The following is a 21,186-nucleotide window of genomic DNA, read 5'->3' on the forward strand; positions in this document are numbered from 1 at the left end:
ACTTCGTATTTGATGAGAAAATTTTCACTGTATGCTTTTAATTTTATTTATCTTGTTTATTCAAATCTACCTCCCTTTCAGTGATAAGAGTGAGATTTTGGATGATATACTTAGTGAGATAATGATGAAAGAACGTAAAACCAAGCAGTATTGTCAAGTCAATATCAAATGTAGGCCTATCATCATTATTATAATTTAGAAAATACTAAACAACACAGCAAGTTCAAGAATGTGAATAACGAATCAAGTTCATTTTATTTGTCTTCCAACTTTGAGTTTGAATACATGTCAAACATACATGTCTGAAACAATAAGCAGAGTACATGACTAAAACATACAAATATACATAAAAACAGAATATGCAGAAAACATTGTTTTTAACTACAGCTTAAGACAGAAAAGGAATAATTTTAAAGGAAGACGAGGAGACCTAAGTGAAGCGATGCTTGTGAATTAAGGTTACTCATTACGAATTCAAAGAACATTGGTAAACAACACAGAAATGCAATATAATTATAATAACTTAAGAGAGAGGTGGGGAGAGAAGAGGGACACATTTATGTACAAAAGGGACAAAAAGGGGGACATGAGGACAGAGACCAGCCAGGCCCATGAAGGGGGGGGGCGAAACATATTGATAATTTAGCATATAACTAATAAATAACGCACGAAAAAATAGGCTTTACGAATCACTTCCATAGTGAATAAAATTATATTTAAAAAATAAAGTGAGAATAGCCCTGTGGTGAGTCCAGGGATGGGGTGCACGATGGACGTCTATATTCTTACAAAATTCATTTCTTTTTAGTTGTCACCCTTTTCAATAAAAAGAGTAAACTTTTTCCCCCTATAATTATATCGGCATTATCAATGAGTGTTCCTGTATAAACACATAGATATTTCGAGCGCCACCATGGTCGATAAGCTACTTATTCAAAATGGCGACGCCCACAGCTCACCGGAAGCCGTCAATCTTGTCCATTATTAAAGGCGTTTCTGCCTTTGTAATGTACAGATTTCCATTTCTTTCTGCATTAACACTAACAATGCTTTGTTCTGAAAGAGAGCAAGAGCACAGGTATGTTTTAACCACAAATTGAAACAGCATTCTTGATGAATTCGTTAGTACTTCGATAAGTTTGTTAGTGTTATTCCTGACTTCAGCCCCACGTGCTTGATTTCGTGTCTTGACATGACTTGTGTAAATTACATTTCTGAATATTCTGAAGTTTACAACGGCACACCCAAGCCAAAGGCAAGGGTTCATTACCACCCTGCCTGTGGGGAATCTACAGGTAGGACTATGGCATGCCAATGGCCATGGCATGCTGTACACAGCACACAATTAAAAAAATAATTAAGATATCAGTGATATCTTTTTATATATCACTTGTGACCAAAACTTAAGTTAAAGTACCAATTTCCGTACAGTTGCAATTTATTTTAAATCAGTAACTTGGGGGTAATTTTTGTATTCACCAGAGCAGAGCCTAGCAGAGCGCTTGAAAACTTGAATTTTGGGCATATTTTGGTTGTATACGCCCTCTATTGATGAATATGGCCACTCATCATGGTTTCAAATCGTCTTGTGTGTGAAGGATTCATATGCACCTGGTGCACGTGAATCTTTCACACCTTTTTACTAAAATAAGTATGACTTTACATCGTAGCTAAGAATTATAATTACGCTATGACACTTACTGAACCATATGGATCGTTTGTTGAATTCTCTTTGCTGTTTTTTTAATAAAATAAGACTAAGAGCATTTTTCGTGATCTTCACATAGATGCCTCTGGATCAGCGTTGATATCAACTTTTGCCTAGAGAGGGCGCGCGATATTATTCACCAAGCCAGTAGGCACTTAAGAACCAAGTTTGAAAGGATACTCGTAAAATTATGTCACTCTCACCGATGAATATTCATTAGATCATGGTCGTGCGTGTTCAATACACACTGAGTGCATGCATGCAGAGAGTTTGTATTGAACACGCACGACCACGATCTAATGAATATTCATCGCGACAGTGACGTAATTTTACGAGTGTCCTTTCAAACTTGGTTCTTAAGTGCCTACCGTACCTTTGTTTACGGTGTTGCAAGCTAGCTGCATTCTAGGCGATCAGCATTATTTTCTTGCTCGTTCAATCCACTTTCATCATCATCTTGTCAAAAGATGGCGTACTTTACCAATAAGTATATACATGAGATGCAACCTGTTGATTTTTGGTACAATTTCCTATTATGCGCTGACGACTTGAATTGAGAATGTTCGATACGAAAAATTGCTTTTCGATTGTTGTTTGCGTACTTTCCACTGCAGTATTAAGGACGGATCGAACAGAGTATCCTGGTTGAGACTTGGAGGTAAGCGATAAAAACACTTTTATAAATAATTTCCAATTCATTTTTAAAACAAACTTAAATCATTAAAATAAGAATACGATAGTGGAGAAATACTGAAACGTTTGGCGTTTTTCATTCCCTCACATTCGTGTGATGAATGAAAACGTCAAAGTCCACTATGAAACCACATGCGTTGTGCGAGGTTAGTATTACTAACCTCGCATGTTGTGTGAGTGATGGATATGGCAAGACAATTGTAGTTTTTCAATCTATATTTTTTATTAAGAAAAAATAATTTAAAGAATCAAATTTACTTACAAGCCAAGTTATATGATGAATAGCTGTAGTGGAACCTGACAGTGTAAAAAAATCAAGCATTTGTCCCAAAGAAAAAGAGAAAATATACCAAACATTGCCAACCTTATTTCACCACACAGGGAGGAGTAAGCCAAAGCAGAAGGTCATATCCATAACCTTGTTCATAGAATGAGTGACACCGGCAGGGCTAGTCTAGTCTTGAAGACTCCATGATGATGTCTTTTTAAAAAACTTTGACATATTTCTTCATCATTGGAGTCTTGAACCGCCCTTCATGTATGCATAAGAGACGAACACCTGTAAACAGGGAAATCCATCTTTTGATTAAAATCACATAAATTATTGTGATTTTATTAATCTCTACTAGAAAAAAGGTCAATCAGAATGATAGAAAATAGAGGTTTCTTATCAGACCGATGTCGTGTAGATCCCTCGATCCAAATGTACACAACGCAATGAAATAGAGTCGACCCTTGAACCACTTATGTATGACGTACATCTGGTTAGCGATGCCGTTTTGAAGAACAATTTATAGATAAAAATTATTATTTCACAAATACCAAAATTTATTACGTGATTATGAACAATTAGTATAATACTGCGTTTTGTTTTGGCCCATTTACCTAAGTTTGGGCTCAAAACCCTAAGTAATTTTGGTCTAATTTCACTGTGGGATAAAGTATGGTGTGTATAGAGCAATGGTATTCCCACCCAGGCTCCATGGAGAGTAAGCCTACATATAGTAGACTGATTTTTTTACTCTCCAGGAGCCTCCAGGCTAAGTGAGAGCCAGCATGTGTAATCCTGTCGCCTATTCGGGCCTATAGAACTATGTTTCACAGGATATTGTGGAGAAAATTGGAATATTTCGTATAATAGAATGCAAAAGAAATAGTGAGTGATGTCATCAGTTCCCTCATTTGCATACCGACAGGGATGTGCATTTTCTTATTTTTTTAAATAAGGCAAAACTTAATAATGTCACAACTTGCTTGTTTACGGACCGATTTTGATGAAATTTTAAGTGTTATGCTTGTTTGATTTTTCTCTTTTTATTCAAGGAATCAGAGCCATGTCCCCCACATTGAAAGACGAGGGTTTTAACCACTAGACCATGATGCCCTATAAATGATAAATTATTGATTCTCAAACGACGGCTCTTCTCTATTCATTATCTAGATCGGAAGGATTCCCGCTGGTTTACATCTACATTCACATCTTTGTCCTGTTCACGTCTGGGACAATGATGTCATTCGGGTCGCAGAGGTCCCTTTGGGCCGTTGTCACGGCTGTTTCCATGGCCATCTTCACCACGCTAACCCAGAGTCAGCAGCCAAAGACCAAGATGTGGCTCGTGGTAAGATCTTTGAGTCATTTAACTCTTGCCTGTTGGAACTGGGTATTCCTTGTACCAAAGTCTGTGGAAATAACTGAATTGGGTAGTCAACATGTTAAAGGTAAAAGGCAGTAGTTGCAAGCAAACAAGCGAGAAAGTCGTTTAAATCAAGGTTAATTGTCAAAATAGTATCTAGATCTGTTACATTGATGTAAACTTATCTTTGTAAAATCATGAGTTCTTATCTCAAATTGATAATTCTGATGATCACTAACACATAAAAAGGATATGTGGGACAATGTATTAATATTAAAAAAATACCTAATATTTGATGTAATTCCATGCTTATTTTGCTCATTTATCAACAATTATAATTCATATTCTTCCAGAGCTATTTGGCACATATCTTTTTATTTTTAACACTTTGGTAGTAATTTAATTTAAATCAAGTTCAAACTCAGTTTGAGATCATTGCCAGAGATGATATTTATCTTTAACACATTTTATACTGTAACAGGGTGGACTCTGTACAAAGTCTATGGAAATTAGAGAATTCAATATTTAACCTATTGCCTTCGGGAACTGGGTGGCTCTTGTAGAGATTTCATTAGTCAGAAGGTTAACACATTGCCCCAGGGGGGCCACTTCCATTGACGAGTGATACCATACGTGACCATGGGGTCTCGAAAAGCACCCTAAACAAGTATTTTCCATATTCTGAAAATGCACCCCTTAACAAGTATTGGCGTGCAAAACCCTACCCTTAACAAGTATTGGAAACAAAGCGTTACTCTTGGCAAGAATTCCTTTGGGCACATTGCCTTCTGGAACTGACTGTCTCTCGTACAAAGACTGTCAGAAATATGCAACTTTATGAATTTTTGGAATCATTTGGGTACCTTGTTCAGTACCATTTCAGGATCTTTTCATCATCGTTCGAGAATCATTCTCTCTTTCCCTTCTCTCCTCCCTCCAAAAAAACTCCTCACCTCACCAGGCACGGATCGCATCTCACGATATCGGAGTCATCGGAGTATTCCTCATCCTCGCCAGCCGCGTCGGAGAAGACCTCGGCAAGAAATACCGCCTCCACTTCCTCTTCCCCTACGGCAAGAACCTCATCTCCATCTTCTGCATCATCAACTCCGTCCAGCTCTACCGGACGCCCGAGGAACGCCGGGCCTTCCTCTCGACGGTCCCCCACGGCGAGACGGCCATGGTCCTCCTGGGCGTGGCCCTCCTCATGGGCGGGTTTCTCTTCTCCTCCGAGTTCAAGACTAAACGCATCAGTGCATTTTTAGCCGTTGCCCTGTCGTTTTTTATCCTGACCATAGATGGTAACCTTCACTACTGGCACAAGAAAGCGAGATTAGAATACTGGATGCAAATGAATATGGTCCTAAATAGTGTCACTGTACTGTGCAGCTTGATTTTCATGGCAACATGATAGTAGTTTGATTCAGGGGACAGTTTCATCAAGCTTATTGTAAGTCACGCACAACTCTACACAAAGATTAAATCTGTTTTGGCAATTTTTTTTGGTAGATATTCGTGAGAAAAGTCAGCTTGAATAGTTTCACCGATAATCAGCATTCTACTTGCGATTCAAAGTGAGTTAAAGGGAAAACAATTTGCATTTTTAATTACTTAAATATTTCAGAAATCAACCTTTAAAAGTTTCAGTATACAGTCTTGTTGTGGTCACGTGATTGGCAGTTGAGATCTGATAAGGTGGCAGGGGGGGGGTCAATTTTTACCCCTCCCCCTGTAAAAACCTGGTCTGAAATAACCCAGTAAAAATAAGGTTAACCCTGTTCAAATTTTGACAAATTCAAACCTTGGATTCAGGTGCTTAAACAAATTTTGATATACAAACATTGGGTTTCAAGTTGAGTTGATTAGATTGAGATTCAAATTTAATTGAATTGGAATGAATTCATTGGACTGAACTAGGTATTGAATTAAGTTGAATTGGATTGAATTGAATTAACTTAATTGAACCGTTCTGAAATGAATTGAATTAACTTGAATCAATTTGAATACCCCATAACGGGGTACCAGTTGTGTGTAAACCTATGCGTCACTTCCAACAACTTTATGAAAAAGCTCTCAGAATTATAAGCTTTACTAAAGCATTAATTATTTTGTGGCATGCCACTTACGACTGCGTCTCTCTACCCAGGTGAGAAATGGCTGACCAGAAAAAAGCAAGCATGGAAGTATTTGCTCTGATATAACTTCTGAAGGTTTCCATGGCTAAGAAGAATAGTGTAGTAGGTTTCATGGTACTCCATGTATCTTTCCTGGGCAAATGTTGGTCCTGAAAAGGACTACCCAATCTCGACGTTTATGCTTTTAAAAATAGGTTGTTCTCCTGAGGACGACAAGAACACACTTGTCGAAACGTCGAGATTGGGTGGTCCTTTTAAGGACCAACATTTGCCCAGGAAAGATACATGGTGTACCGTGAAACCTACTACACGATTTGCTCTGATTTGTTTTGATGGTAACTGGCTGCATTGCTCCAAACAGAGTGGAGAAGCCATTATGTCATAAAGCAATAATCTTATTGGGGAATTGATAAATGTGACTCAACATTTTCCTTTTATTACATACTCCTATACAAACTTGTATTTGGATATTTAATATGGTTAGGTTTAAGATGTAAGTATTCAATTCATGTGAGGTATGGAGTACGATCATGAGTCTTGCAAAAGTTATTATACATTCATTAAATTTTGAGTATTGTTCAATGGCATATCAGAGTAAATCTGTTTATGTTGAATCTCAATTAAGCACTGAAATCTCTTACAATAAGAAAAGGTTTAACTTTGAAGAGGCTTATAACATGCTTTACATTATCTGGGCTGATAAAATGTTTGACTTGCGCGTACAGTGTGTCTAAACAAAATATATACATACATGCCTTTTGAAGTGACTGCCAACTAAAAAGTACCCGGTAAGCACTATTGGGAGAAATGCTTATATATATTGAAAACCAATAAGCTCAACTTTCAAAAATGATATATTTCTCTTTATTTAGCAACCATTTCGAAAGTGTATTTTTTTTATACACACTGATACAATGTCTACATAAGTAAACACTCGGACAGTTTTTTCTCTCGACTGGATGAGGTTTGTTTTGCCTGAACAAAGTTCGGCAGAGACCCAGTGATCACTCTTCCTTTTAGTCTGTTGGTCTGTTACAATTTTTGTTCAAATTGCTCTCATTTATTTCCTGACTTATGTTCATATTTGGTACATATAGCATGTGACCTTATGAGTATTATGGGGTCAAAGGTCATCTAGGGGTCATAAGGCCAAGTTTTTATTTAATATACTGTGATATTTTTATCAAGGCATCGATTTTGATCACACTTGGTACAAATGATACTTGGGTGATACATGTGTGTCAAGGAAGATGATGGGTGAAAAGGTCAAATTTTTGTTAAACCTGCATTCATTTCTTTATTTCTACATCAATTGTGTTTACACTTTGTACAAATCAGTGGCTAATGCCACATGTGGGTTTATGAGGATCATTAGGTCAAAGGTCATCTAGGGGACAAAAGATCATATTGCGTATTTTATTGATCAAGAAATCAGGAACCACATTGCCTTTATATTGACTGCTAGTATTCGTATGTATGGAATTTAATTAGAAAAAAAATGTACCTTTCTTAGTCTGGACGATTGTTCCAATGCTGAATAAATGCTGTTAAACTTCAGTTATTCATTCCACACAATTGGCAATGTATTTAAAACCGTAAAACCACCATTTGGAAATGATAATTGTCATCTTTTATAACATTTTTTTTTTTGGGGGGAGACATCTTCCATCTATAGACTTGTCAGTGTATAACAATTGTTGCCAACTTGATAGAGAGAAGCATATTAATCTCATTTAGAATTTTAAAAAATCTTCTATTACATGTATTTAGTGGAAAATATGTTGTAAATTGCCGTTGTTTTTCTGCATGGTCTCAATGGAAATTAGACTATATGGCCGTATTCTGAAGTCGGGTTTAACTTAAACTCAGGTTTAAAGTGGTGGTATAAGTATGGATAGCCAATTGTTACATAATCACTAACAGTAGAGATATCATACTTCAGCTCATTCGGCTCTCAAATCATTCATAATTGTGTAGGAAGTATAGATGATTGTCTTCTCCATCAATGAATCAGGAAAGAGCACAGTAAACATAAATAAGAAACATACAACTTAATAAAAATTTTGATACTTTTGGCTTCCCATACTTTAACCACAACTTTAAACCTGAGTTTAAGTTAAACCCGACTTCAGAATATGGGCCTATGACCATTAGACTAAATCAGCGTATTCATACTGTCAATATTGGAAGCTTTAAATTTGAATAAAAGACAAGATACATGTACAAGTGTTTGGTTAGCATAATTTTTAAGGATCTGCTTGTAAGTTTCACCAAGGTTGTACAGTATACACATCTCGTGAGTGAATTCTGAACTTCAAACCTTATTTTCTCCCTATTTTTTGAAGCTTTCACTTAATTTCTTCTGCATTCAGTCAAGTCCTTGTTTGGGTTATTCTTGATCAAGTTTGACAAGTTATGAATCACTTTAAAGCTTAACCCTAATTCTCCCGGGGGGGGGGGCATTATGGCGCCCCCCGTCAATTTTCGCAATATATCTGCTGCGCAAAATTTTTTGACCTCACTACTCACTGACTTTTTACTCTGAAGTCTCACGAAAATTTTTAGACCAAATTTGTGATGCCCGGGTACGCGGTTACGACATTACGCAGCATTATCGTGATTTCATGTAAAAATCCAATGCAAATTGTGTATTTAGACAAAATTCATAAATGTATCATCATTTCTACTTTAACTGACTAATCTTAATCAATTTTGCCTTGTTTATGATCAGAATTAAGTCAGGAACGATTTCCATTGAAAAAACAATTAAAAAAAGTAAAAAAAACAAAGAAATACATAAGAAATTAAAAAGATATAAGAAACCAGAATTTTTTCATTCACAATTGTTAGGAATGCTAAAAAGAATATTTTCACCAAGAAATAGCATTCTAGGAGCTTTATTTAGTAAATCAGAGCAAAAAGTATAATTTCATGAATAAATTAGGATAAGTAATTCATATAAAATAGAAATATATGGATTCAGTAAAATTTACCAATGCAACTGCGTAGATTACGTCATTCTCTACCATCATGCAAATTTTCGTTGTGATCGCGCAATCCGCAGCCGAGATCCCCCCCCCTTTATTTTGTAAATCAGAGCAAAAAGTATAATTTCATGAATAAATTAGGATAAGTAATTCGTATAAAATAGAAATATATGAATTCAGTGAAATTTACAAATGCAACTGCGTAGATTACGTCATTCTCTACCATCATGCAAATTTTCGTTGCGATCCCCCCCTCGGAATGACAAGAATCAAAATACCCCGGGAGAATTAGGGTTAAGATGTACTTTCTCAAGCTTAATAAAAATGTCAACACTCATGTTGGGTGACCTACAGTTTTGTTGGTTTGGGATGGCAGGTCCGCTCATCACATGGTCTACCTTCATTTAGTCTAATGCCATTCCGTCTCAACATTTCATCTAATAACCATCTAGCCCAATAACCATTTGGTACAATCATCACTTCGTCTAATCACCAGTTTGTCTATGACCATTTAATCTCATAACCAGTTGGTCAAATATTTGTTTTATTTTCATTCATTTTGCCCAATTAACACTTAGTCTCATTAGACCAAATGGTATACAGACCAAATGGTATATGGACTAAATGGCGATTGGACCAACTGGTTATTAGACGAAATGGCAGTGGCAATTAGACCATGTGGATATTGGATGAACTTGTGGTAGACCAAATGATAGTAGACGAGTTGGCAACTGGACCAATTGGCATTGGATCAAATGAAAATAAACCAATCACATACATGTATGTGAGGGATTTTAAAGGCAAGCTTATGATTATTCAGTTTTTATCATACATATAACTTTGTTGTGTCAGTGCAAGAATGCCCTTAGCAAAACATTTTCATGTATACTGCTTTAGTGCAGAAACACCCTTACGCAATGCACTTATGCATGCTGCTAAGTGCGTTTTTGCACTCACGCGATGCACGAAAGTGTTGCGTTATCGGTTTTCTGGCACCGACACAGCGTCTTGTTTGCAGCTAATACCAAATGTATGTTAAATGACTCAAAGTCACATACAAAAATATTCAAGTTTTCATGTCCATGGAAATACTTCTCATTTTAATGCAAAAATGGAGGGAAAAATATCTTGTTCTTTGTCTAATAAGATAAATAAATTACAACTTTGGAAAGCACAAGTGATCTTGATTAAATATTCACATGATTACATCAAGTAATTGGTAAAAATAAATAATTTCAGTTTTGACAAAATTATCTGTACAAATTTAAAATATATAAATATACATATGAATTTGAATTTATACAATTATAACATGTAACACCACTGCAAATCAATTAATCTACTGAAGTTGATGAATTTTTACACAAATTAAAAACATGAAATTCTCATTATGTTTGCCGAAAGACATGGGGTTTGTTCAAATAATCGCATGTACTTATAAATAATACACGTCCATGATTTAGAATCTGTGCTCTGTTGGCTAATACATCTGGGGTCCGTTGCAGAAAGAGTTGCGTTTAAACACAAGTAAAAAAAATCAATCGCAAGTCCCAAATGCTCACTGCTGATTGGTTGAAAATCAAGTTGCGCATGATTTTTAGAGTTGCGATTGATTGCAACTCTTTCTGCAATGGTAACGCTGGTCAACAGCCAATAAAAAATCAAGGATTTCATGCAAGTTATCTTTAGATAGCAAAGTAACTTTTATGCAACAGGGCCCTAATAGAATACGAGCATCTGATTTGCATAATTCAATATCATATAAATGATAAAACCAAAACATGTACATAGCAACATTATTTATGTGACTTATGTGACTTTCATGCACTATTTTACATCAACTGGAATTTTCAATACCTTAAGGTATTCAATGTAAAAAAAAACAGATTTGAAAGAGCCTATTACCCTTTCAGATTCTACAAAAATAGGGTTGATCACCATAACATTTTGCATAAACATTAAAATGGTGTAGCATTGGTTTGTATTTTATCATATTAAACTATAAAGTAGTTGGAAAGAGGACAAAATGGAGAAACGCTGTGAAGGGAGCCCATTTTTTGCGCAGCTAAAATTCAACTGAAATCAAATTTTCAAATTTTAAAAAGCTTCATTCAGAATTTTTTTTCTCTTTATTCAGAAGAGAAAGTGTGCCAAAAATCTTGTTCAAGTAAGAACGAGAATTTGAAAGAAGAATACAGTTTTCAATTTGTAAAATTACAAAAAAATGGTGCCTGATTCTTAAGTGTGTCAGGATAAAATACCTCAAATTTTAAAACTGTTCACTATTTTGACTCAAAATTAAAAAAAATCTGTCTCTATATTGAAAATGAAAATTTGTTTGGTTTTTATTTCTTTTATTTTAGAGTTGGGCAGATACCAGTATATGTATGTGAAGACATAATACTTATTGCATAGTTTATATCAAAATTGAAATATTGAGAAGTCACCGTTTTGAGAAATATATGGTAAATTAAAAAAAATGTATATCAATAATTCATATGAAAATTGATCACAAATATTATAGATAAATTACCTATTATTGTAAATCTTCGAATCATGTCTTTTATGTGACAGTCTAGACAATTCCTCATTCATGCACGAGTGAGTAAATTTATTTGGAGAAAAGAAGACACTGAAATCATTTGGCAGATAGTACCTGAAAGAAAATCACATCTATTAATTTCCCTGTCTGCTCTTGAAATAGGATTCCTTAATTATTCTCAAGAGTTGAAGTTCTAATCCTGCTGTGTACGTGCAGCACTCTATTTTGAAGTACCCTTTTATCATTTGCATCATAGAATATGCAACGGTTCATTCATGGACGGAAAATCAAAATTTTAAAACACACTACATAGCATAAAATACAAATAACTCTTCGTAATACTTCGGCATATATGCTTGGACGGAATAAGAAGTTTTATCCATAACTACAACATGAATTTCATTCTTATATACATGGCACATTTCTCATGAAGTCACTCTTACGGCTGGGCATGCTCTATGAATCACTAGAAAGCAAAAAAACATGCATCATGAGTTTGTCATTCACTGGAGAGTCAGATCAATAGTAGTTGCAGCAAACAATTATTTCATGAGAAAGCATTTAAAATCAAGGTTAATTGCCACCATATTATTCTAGATTTATATCTGGTTCATTAATGTAATCTTATCTTCCTAAAATCATGAAACCTTTAGCTCAAAATTGATAATTCCGATGATCACTATACACAGAAAAGCACATGTAGGACGGTGCATTATTATTGCTTTGAAAAAATACCCATTTGATGGAATTCCGTGCTCGTTTTGCTCATTTCTCAGCAATTGCGCATTTTCTTCCAGAGCTATTTGGCACATATTTTTTTTTATTTATACATACATGTAATAACACTTTGAGGGCAATTTAATTAGATTCTGTTGGGACTCATATTGAGATCATTACCACAACTGGTTTTTGCCTTGAAGTTGAAATGCTGACGAAGTTGGCAGCAAGGGTAATTCGATAGAGAGAGAGGGGGGGCAAGACAGGAAGACAACCCAAAAGTGAAGTCATTTTTTTCTCCCTCTCAAGTGGATAAGGGTAATACATACTTCGATGATCCCTTTTTGTTACTCTTCTTTTTCTCTTCTTTTCCCCCTTTACAGTCATTACTTGAAATACCCATGTAGTATCATTTGAATGAAGTTTCATGTAATTATTTTCAATAATAAAAATAATAACAATAATAAACACTTCTTGTATAGTGCGTATCACATCATGATTGTAACGTCTATACGCTTCCAAAGTCCTTGGATATTTTCACCCCCATTACGTCAAACTTCCCTTTGAAACAATACCGCAGTTCGGATTGCGAACTGCGGTGTTGTACCCCATTTTCCATTTGAATCTCCTAAAAATCATTTCCAAGCCCTTATCAACCGCGCTTGGCCAAGTAATCCAGGGGTAATTCCCGCTGTCTCAATTTCACCCCCACAGGCCAGTATATGAGCGTTGAGCAAAGGACGATAAAAGATAAACAACAGCTGCGCTATTACGTAAGACTTCTCTGCCTGTAGTAGGACCTTCCGAATGAAATTATTCTATTCAAATATTTAATCACGTTTTCAAAGGCATATTGTATTCATTAACCCAATGTTAGTCCATTTTCAATTTCGAACGAAGATAATCGACCTCGTAATAAGGAAAGTAAGCGAATAAAAATGACGGCATGCTTACAGGGACCGCACTCAGCACTGCACATGCATCCCATCTTGTATGGCCCCCTGCTGTGACTGTATATGCCGGGCTGTTGTTTTATCTTCGGACCAACGTCAAGAAACAGGTGTTTTGAAACTTAAATTGCTTTCTTGGGGCAGTTACGGCTGGAGAAGAGAATTGATGAGAAGGGGAACTGGGGTATAGTGTTCTCAAATGGAAGGTTTTTGTCACCCCAGCTTTAACTCCGCCATGATGACTTAAGTGCACATGTATTTCAAGGAATTGATTCCTACCAGGACAAGGTACCCATTAACCTCACCTGGGTTGAGTGCAGCACAATAAATTTCTTGCTGAAGGAAACTACACGACCCTCTGTTTCAGAGTCCGAAGACTAATCCACTGGGCCACAATGCTCAATGTTAATATCACATTTTTTAATTTCTTAGATTATTGTTGTCATAAGTTCAATATAAAGCAGTAATACTCAGTAGAAAATGCCATGGAATTCTTTGGCATACAAAACATTCAAGTTTGTAGAATCAGGCATAAGTTTATGTACATCTAAAAATAGAATGGACACCCGAAATCATTGGACGGTATAGCCTCAATATACTTCAACAAGAAGCATCAAAGCTCTTCTTAGTCTCAGAGCTCATCCAATATCTATAGTTCACATTCAATATGTTTTATATATTTTATATATATCTTATCAAATAAGAAAGGTTTGGGCATCTCTTTTACATATAAATATAAAAAAATATCAGTACTTTTTTTGTCCCTCTGACAGCTTAAAACTAGGTACAAATTATGGATCTGTTTTCATCATATTGCCTGTGCATTAATCCATACAAGTACAAAAATATCTTTATGCCTGCATAAGTAACTTCAAACCAGCCAGCATTGAGTCTACTTGCTAGATAACGCTTTATCTACCACGGTCATATCTTGTGCAAAATTAGTTCTCTCCACTTATGATGGTTTTGATCATATTTCTGAATATCTTTCAATACTACTTCTCTTTCGCTTAGAGTCTGCATCACTGCAAACCTAACTGCGTCCTGTTTACTTGGTAACAATGCTTGATCTACTCAAGTCATATAACAAAAAAATGCCTGAGCAATTAAAAAAGTTCTCTCCACTTTCGATAGGTTTGATCATAATTCTTTATGCCTATCAAAATTCCTCCTCCTCTTTCGTCTTGAATCTGCGTAAGTAGCTACCAGCATCAAGTGAACCAGGGCTCCATAACACAAAGATTAGCGATCAATCGCTAAATCAACTGACCAATCATTATCAACATTACACGCGCATTAGGTTTAAAATATTGACCAGGGACCAATCAGAGCGTTTTTTTCATATTTGCAATTCATCGCAAACCTTTGTGTTACGGAGCCCTGGTGTGAATACTTGGTATAATCTATATATAAAACTGCTTGAGCAATAAAATGAGTTTTCTCCATTTCTCGATAGTTATTATCATAATTCCCTATGTCTATCGGCGCTCCTCCTCCTCCTCAAGTCCAGACAGGTTATTTCCAACCTACCAGTGTCTAGTGTACTTGGTACGAATCCTATACTTGAACTTATTCATGTATAAAACTGCTTGTGCATTAAGACAAGTTCTTTCAGCATTTATTAGCTTTGATCATAACTCTGTGTGTCTATCGATACTCCTTCTTCTTCTCCTTCGTCTTGAGTCTGGGTAAGTCACTTCAAACCTTCCAGCATCCAGCGTGCTTGGTATAAACGTTGCATCTCCCATGATCATTCCATGATTGTCGTACAATGAATCATCGACCAGCATGGTGGATCCTACAACATGAAAGGTTGAAATTTATCATATAACCTGCAGAGTTGCTATGAAATCATCCAAAGAGTGTTAAATATGATTAACAACATTAAAAAAGAATGTTTCACCATTTTCTCTATTTCAAATCACTTTATGCGGCACTCTCACAGCAGCGGTCTAGTTAAGATAACACTAAGCCAACTAAGCTAGAGCACACTTTTAGGGAGTGCAGTTTACCGCCAAACTATGCCATCATCATAAAGATCATATCCATCATCTTCATCATCACCATCATCTTCATCAACACCATCATTATCACCATTATCATCATTACCACCATCACCAATCGACATCATCATAATCCTCTTCACTATCACCACCATTACCAAAATCATCATCATCACCAAAATCATCATCATTGTCCCACCCGCCACCATCATCATCTCCATCATCACCACCATTATCATCATCATCATCACAATCATCGTCATCATCATCACCATCACCATAGTCACCACCATCATCACCAACATCATCATCATCATCACCACTAATATCATCATCATCACCATCATCATACCATCATCATCATTACCATCACCATCATCATCACCACAACCATCATCATCATGATCAGCATCACCATACTACTCACCATCACTCTCTGTATCCATAGTATAATGACCATCCAGTAGTTTCTTGTGTTTCTGCCAGTCCAGGCCAGCTAGCTGCATGTGTTCCTCAATCTCAGAGTCTAGTAAAGCTAGCCCCCATATTCTAACCTCATCCATAGTTCCTTCAAACAGATTGCTGCTATTATCAGCTCCAAGATAAAGAACCACATCAGAGCTCTGGGCAACAACATAAAGAGATCAAGGAAAAGGTGTCTGGCAATCTAGGATTTCATGAAATTTGCCGCCCTTTCACACGGTAAAAAAATCGTAATTTGAATGATGACTCCAGTGAAAAAGAAGGCTTATGACAAATTTTTAGCACCTGTGGAACTTAACATCACGAAAGCTAATCACAATCACGACTTCAAATTCTACTCCGGAGATGAATTCCAGTTAAGTTTCACTCAAATTATGATAAGAATTTCACGTGTGAAAGGTTTGTCCTTTCAAGCACTTCCGTAGATAATACAATTGTCATGCACTTGTCGTATCGATGCAGTGCTTTGATTGACAAGTCACCAAGGACACGTACATGTACTGTAACAATCCACACAATAACCACAGCAATACAAACATTTTCTTACAATTAGGATAATCTGTTTTCTTTCCTCAAATTGACAAAAATTATACTTTTTCCCAATTACACTGATTAAACAAATCGCCGAGTCCTTTCATGATTTTTTTTTTCCTTTTGAGACCAAACTAGTGACATCCACTTATGCAGTTCATAAGTGCATATGGCTCGTTTATATCGATAATTAGACATTTCTTATTCCTAAAATTATCTTCTTTTTTTACAATAACTGACATATTTCAGGTCAATTTATAAGATTGGATGTTCACTACATACCCAAGTCAGTCCAGGTACGCTAGTAGTATCATCCTCTAAAGTTCCATTCACAAATAAGGACAAGATGCAATCTACATGAATCAATAGAAAAGCAACTCAAGTTGTTAGGGATCTAAATTTTATACAGTGAATATGCAATCAAGTCAATTCAATATGCAATCAAATTAAGTCATTGAAGATGCAATCAAATCAATTCCAAGAAAATGCAGTCAACTTGATGAATTGAAAATGCAATCAAATTTGTTCATTCAAAATGAGTATCAATTCATTAAAAGTAAAATCAAATCAATTTCTTGAAGTTGCATTCAGTGTGATATATTAAAACTGTAACCAAATCAATAAATTGAAAATGCAATGTAATTAATATATTGAAAAGCAATCAAATTAATATATGTTAGATACAATTGAATCAATTCATTGAAAATTGTATCAAATCAATTCATTGAAATTGCAAAAAAATCAACTCATTTAAAATGCAAGCAAAATAATTCATTGAAAATGCAACGCAATCAATTAATTGAACATGCAATCAAATCAATTCCATGGAAATACAATCAAAACGAATTGACAAGCAAATCAAATACATAGGCCTACACATATCAATCAACCTGAAATAAACGTTCCTGAATACAAAACATTTATTGAATATACTTCTGCACGGCTTCATAAAATAATGAATGCCTTTATATTACATATATCACTGTAGGGTTGTTGTTACCCTCTAGAATAAACATCATACCTTGTGCGTCTAGTCTGAGTGCTACATGGTTCCAAGCATCTTCTACAAGCGGACTGCTCGTAGCATTCACATAAAAGCTCCCATATTTCCCATATACATAGCTGCAACAATAAGAAAAGAATCCAAAATAAAACAAGAAATCAATTTTTTTAAATGGTAGTCATTGATCATCATCATCATATTTTATCAACTTTTCCTAATCTTTAAAACCTGGTCCTCCTGTATTTCTCAAGTTTTGCTTCACTTCATAAACTGACCAAGTATTGGTCTTTTGAGAGCATTGCAGACGGTCAAAAGAACAAGAAATCAGAGACAGAATATTTCATAAATGTCCCACAAAGAGGGGGTTCGGACATACATATTTTATGGAATTGCCCTTACGTAAACCCTTTTTATAATCTGCTTACCCATCATCTATGATGAGAGAAAGACTATCGTCAGCTGCTCCAAACACCGGTAGCACTGAAGTAAGAGACCCCGTCTCTAGGTAACACCATGCTTCTAATGTAAAGCTCTCATCGATATCAAGCGTCTGGATACCGGGTAGTATTACATAATCATCATCCCCATCGAATTGGAGAGCTTGGTTTAATCTGATAAGATAGAAGAAAAATAAAATAATTATATTGCATAAAAGCTTGTTTGATCTTTAAAGGCATAAATGTCTGAGTTGGTTTCTAATCAAGACCCTTTGACAGATTCACATGTAAATAAATGGAGAAAGACACAGCAATTTCATACCGACAGTGCATTCAGTGATGCAATCACACAAAACAAACTACATTTAATCGCTTCAAAAATAGGTTTTTGTTTAAGAACTTAAGTTTTTAAATTCGAATAACTCTAAGTTCAAAGACTGTTCCTAAACGGATGCATATTCAAACTTGTAAGTATATATATACCTTGTAACTTGTAAATGTCTTGACAAACTGCGCATAACTGAGATAACTCTACACAGAAAGATGATTATCAAATGACATCAACTGGTAAAATACACGTGTATGGTTAAAGGCACAAGGGAACTGATGGCTTATTATTCTCTCCAAGGGACACTGATGTGCTAATTTTCAAATAGCACTTGATGTACAATACAAGTGTATGGTTTAGGCCAGAAGAGGACTGATGGCTTATCATCTGCTCCAAGGGACACTGATGTGTTAATTTTCAAATAGCACTTGATGCATACCAGTAAAGAGGAATCGTTCTACCATTGAATGAATGCACCTCTATACTAACTAGACTTTTTAGAACACATTTATGACTAAAACTAATTGAAGAGTTGAAATACTTACCGATCAGCACATTCATATTTCATATGGGAGAAGGTGACATCGGGCTGGTCATAAACAAAGACACCAAGACGACCTCCGAGAAAGGTCGTGTCATAAAGGTCACCAGAATCCGTCAAAGTTACATCTCCAGATTTGATTGTGACCCTGAAAAGATGGCAGAAAAAAATCATAGCTGTCACCAGGCTTAATAGAAAAAATAGAATTGATATTGTATTTGCCATTTCTGGCACATCATCACCACAATCCCCAGCAGCGACACGTTTCATAAAGAGTTACAGCTGTTGTAACTTTGCAATTATGGCTACTACCACGGTAACCTTGATTTCGATTGGCTGATGAGCCCTGTTAATTGCCATGGTAGTTGTGATAAAGGCAAAGTTACAACTTAATGTAACTCTTTAGGAAATGGGCCCCAGAGCTATACTCCTCTTCCTAAATATCACCATAATCCTTATTATCTTTATCATCATTATCCACCTCTTTCTGATCATTACTTTCAATATCATGATCATCACCATCATCATCACAACATCATCATCATGATGATCATCACCATTATCATCATCCTCACCAACATCACAAATATCGATCATCATCATAATCATCCTCATCCCTCTCCACCTCATCATCATAATCATCATCACTATCATCACCATCATCACTACCATAATTACCATCATCAACACTATAATCTTTATTATCATCACCATCATCATTATCACCCCACCATCATCATCATTATCAACATCAACACCACAACCACCACCACTATCACCAAAATCACTGTCATTCTTTCCATAACTTTCACCTCCTTCACCATAATCTTCATCATAAGCATCATCAAATCCATCACTACCGTACCTACGGGGGGGGGGGGGGGGGGGGGGCAGAGGGTGCAGTCTGCCCCCCTGACAACTCAGCCCATGCAAATGACATATCCCTGCTCCCCCTGGCGAGCTTGAAAACCTATCCCCCCGACTTGCTTGTCAATTTTTTTTTTCTGGTACGATTGAAGGCCTTTTCTGTGTGTGTGTGTGTGTCAATTTTATTATTTTTTCGCTTGCTTGTCAAATTTTTCGACCGGTTTTGCCCCCCCCCGTGGAAAATCCTAGGTACGCCACTGAAAACCATCATCAACATCATCTTTCTTTTAATAATCCCAATCACAGTGCATACCTCATAATCCCAATAGAAGGCCTATAAGTAAGTCTCCACAGATACGCTGTCCTGTGCTGCCAACCTTGCATCAGTGGGTCGTGCCACATCAGTTCGACTTCATCTGAGGTGGTGTACGAGTGCCACAGAGCATTGGCTAGCGTGGTCCCAGGACCCGTTGCAGAGTGCACCTTCTGCGTATCAAAGGACATATTTCACAATGGGTGATTTCAAGCTCAGTGTGAAAGGAAATACAAATCTTGCATAGCACCACTTCAAGTCTCAACTAGTAATATCTGGGGCTCGTCTTACAAAGATGTGCAATTGATTCGATGAATTGCAACTATGGAAAGCCAGCAAAGTCAACATATTAAATGCATGTCTGTTCAAATTTTTCTCTAGATATAAATGTATATCCATAAATTTATTGATTTCTTGACAATTTGGTGTGTTCTCCTTTGTTCACCAAGGACATTTTGCAAATTTCCTGTAGAAAACAATTATGACACTGATGGATTTCCATAGTTATGATTGATTGGATCAATTGTAACTCTTTGGAAGATGGGGCACTGGTTATATAATGACATCCATACTAATTTTTCAATCTCTATAATGATAATTATATCATTTCAAATACTAATTCAAATTTATGTGATTTTTTTTTCATAATTCTATTTCAGGTATATATTTCAGATTTCAGGTTCTAATCCCAACGTAGCACTAGCATCCTTTGGCAAGGCATTTATCTGCATTTGCCACTCTCGACCCAGGTGTAGTAATGGTTACTGGGTAATAAGGAATTCCTTGAATGCTCGGTGCGCCCGATCAAGGTAGCTGCGCTTAAAAACATTTGTATTAAGTGCTATATGAATGTTGCATATCATTACTATTATTACATATATGTTGGTTGCACAAAAATACGATAAAAATGAAATTGCAATCAGCTTCTTCAGACGACTTCAAATCCTACACTACCATGAGATTAAATAATAGTGTGAACACGACTTGCCTTGATCTGTAATCCCTTTAATCCAGCATATTGTGTATCCTTGTTAAGGTTGGTGTGTTTCCACATCGCTACATAGAACTTCCTATTGCTCTGATAGCCATAGACAAAGCCCATGTAGTTGCCCCCGTCGTCACCATTCACGTACATGGTGCAACGGAAGTCTACCGGTCCTAACGTTTCGTAGCCGATCAACATCACAGGGGAGGATATGAAGGAGGAGTTGAAGAGGTGAATTTCTTTGCCCTGAAGAAAAAGGGGAGTAAATAAACACACATAGCATAATATTATTGTTTTTGTCTTAAAGGATGGTCCGGGCTGAAAATATT

At 36.1% G+C, this 21,186-nt stretch overlaps 2 protein-coding genes across 2 annotated transcripts in view; one reads left to right on the top strand and one right to left on the bottom strand.

The window, feature by feature from the left end:
- The first annotated feature begins 921 nt into the window (after nucleotides 1-921).
- LOC121417349 (transmembrane protein 101-like) lies at nucleotides 922-7,111 on the top strand. The gene is made up of 3 exons (XM_041611028.1): nucleotides 922-1,078; nucleotides 3,843-4,020; nucleotides 4,997-7,111. The coding sequence occupies exons 1-3, from the start codon at nucleotides 939-941 to the stop codon at nucleotides 5,444-5,446; spliced, it is 768 nt and encodes a 255-aa protein (XP_041466962.1). The 5' UTR covers nucleotides 922-938; the 3' UTR covers nucleotides 5,447-7,111.
- A 7,598-nt stretch (nucleotides 7,112-14,709) lies between these two features.
- The window catches only part of LOC121417702, a 92,477-nt gene continuing 86,000 nt past the window's right edge, over nucleotides 14,710-21,186 (bottom strand). Inside the window, exons 62-69 of the mRNA XM_041611436.1 lie at nucleotides 20,861-21,103; nucleotides 19,873-20,045; nucleotides 18,697-18,840; nucleotides 17,812-17,997; nucleotides 17,405-17,505; nucleotides 16,666-16,736; nucleotides 15,797-15,992; nucleotides 14,710-15,164 (exon numbers count right to left, since the gene is read on the bottom strand). Coding sequence (XP_041467370.1) covers nucleotides 14,998-15,164; nucleotides 15,797-15,992; nucleotides 16,666-16,736; nucleotides 17,405-17,505; nucleotides 17,812-17,997; nucleotides 18,697-18,840; nucleotides 19,873-20,045; nucleotides 20,861-21,103 — 1,281 coding nt within the window. The 3' untranslated portion in view covers nucleotides 14,710-14,997. The remainder of the gene's footprint in view (nucleotides 15,165-15,796; nucleotides 15,993-16,665; nucleotides 16,737-17,404; nucleotides 17,506-17,811; nucleotides 17,998-18,696; nucleotides 18,841-19,872; nucleotides 20,046-20,860; nucleotides 21,104-21,186) is intronic.

The sequence above is a fragment of the Lytechinus variegatus genome, chromosome 6 (assembly GCF_018143015.1).
Source record: "Lytechinus variegatus isolate NC3 chromosome 6, Lvar_3.0, whole genome shotgun sequence".
Lineage (NCBI taxonomy): Eukaryota > Metazoa > Echinodermata > Echinoidea > Temnopleuroida > Toxopneustidae > Lytechinus > Lytechinus variegatus.

Coding starts and splice junctions, on each gene's coding strand:
- LOC121417349 (XM_041611028.1), top strand. CDS start 939: ATGGCGACGCCCACAGCTCACCGGAAGCCGTCAATCTTGTCCATTATT. Junction 1,079..3,842: donor GAAAGAGAGCAAGAGCACAG/GTATGTTTTAAC, acceptor TTCATTATCTAG/ATCGGAAGGATTCCCGCTGG. Junction 4,021..4,996: donor AGACCAAGATGTGGCTCGTG/GTAAGATCTTTG, acceptor TCACCTCACCAG/GCACGGATCGCATCTCACGA.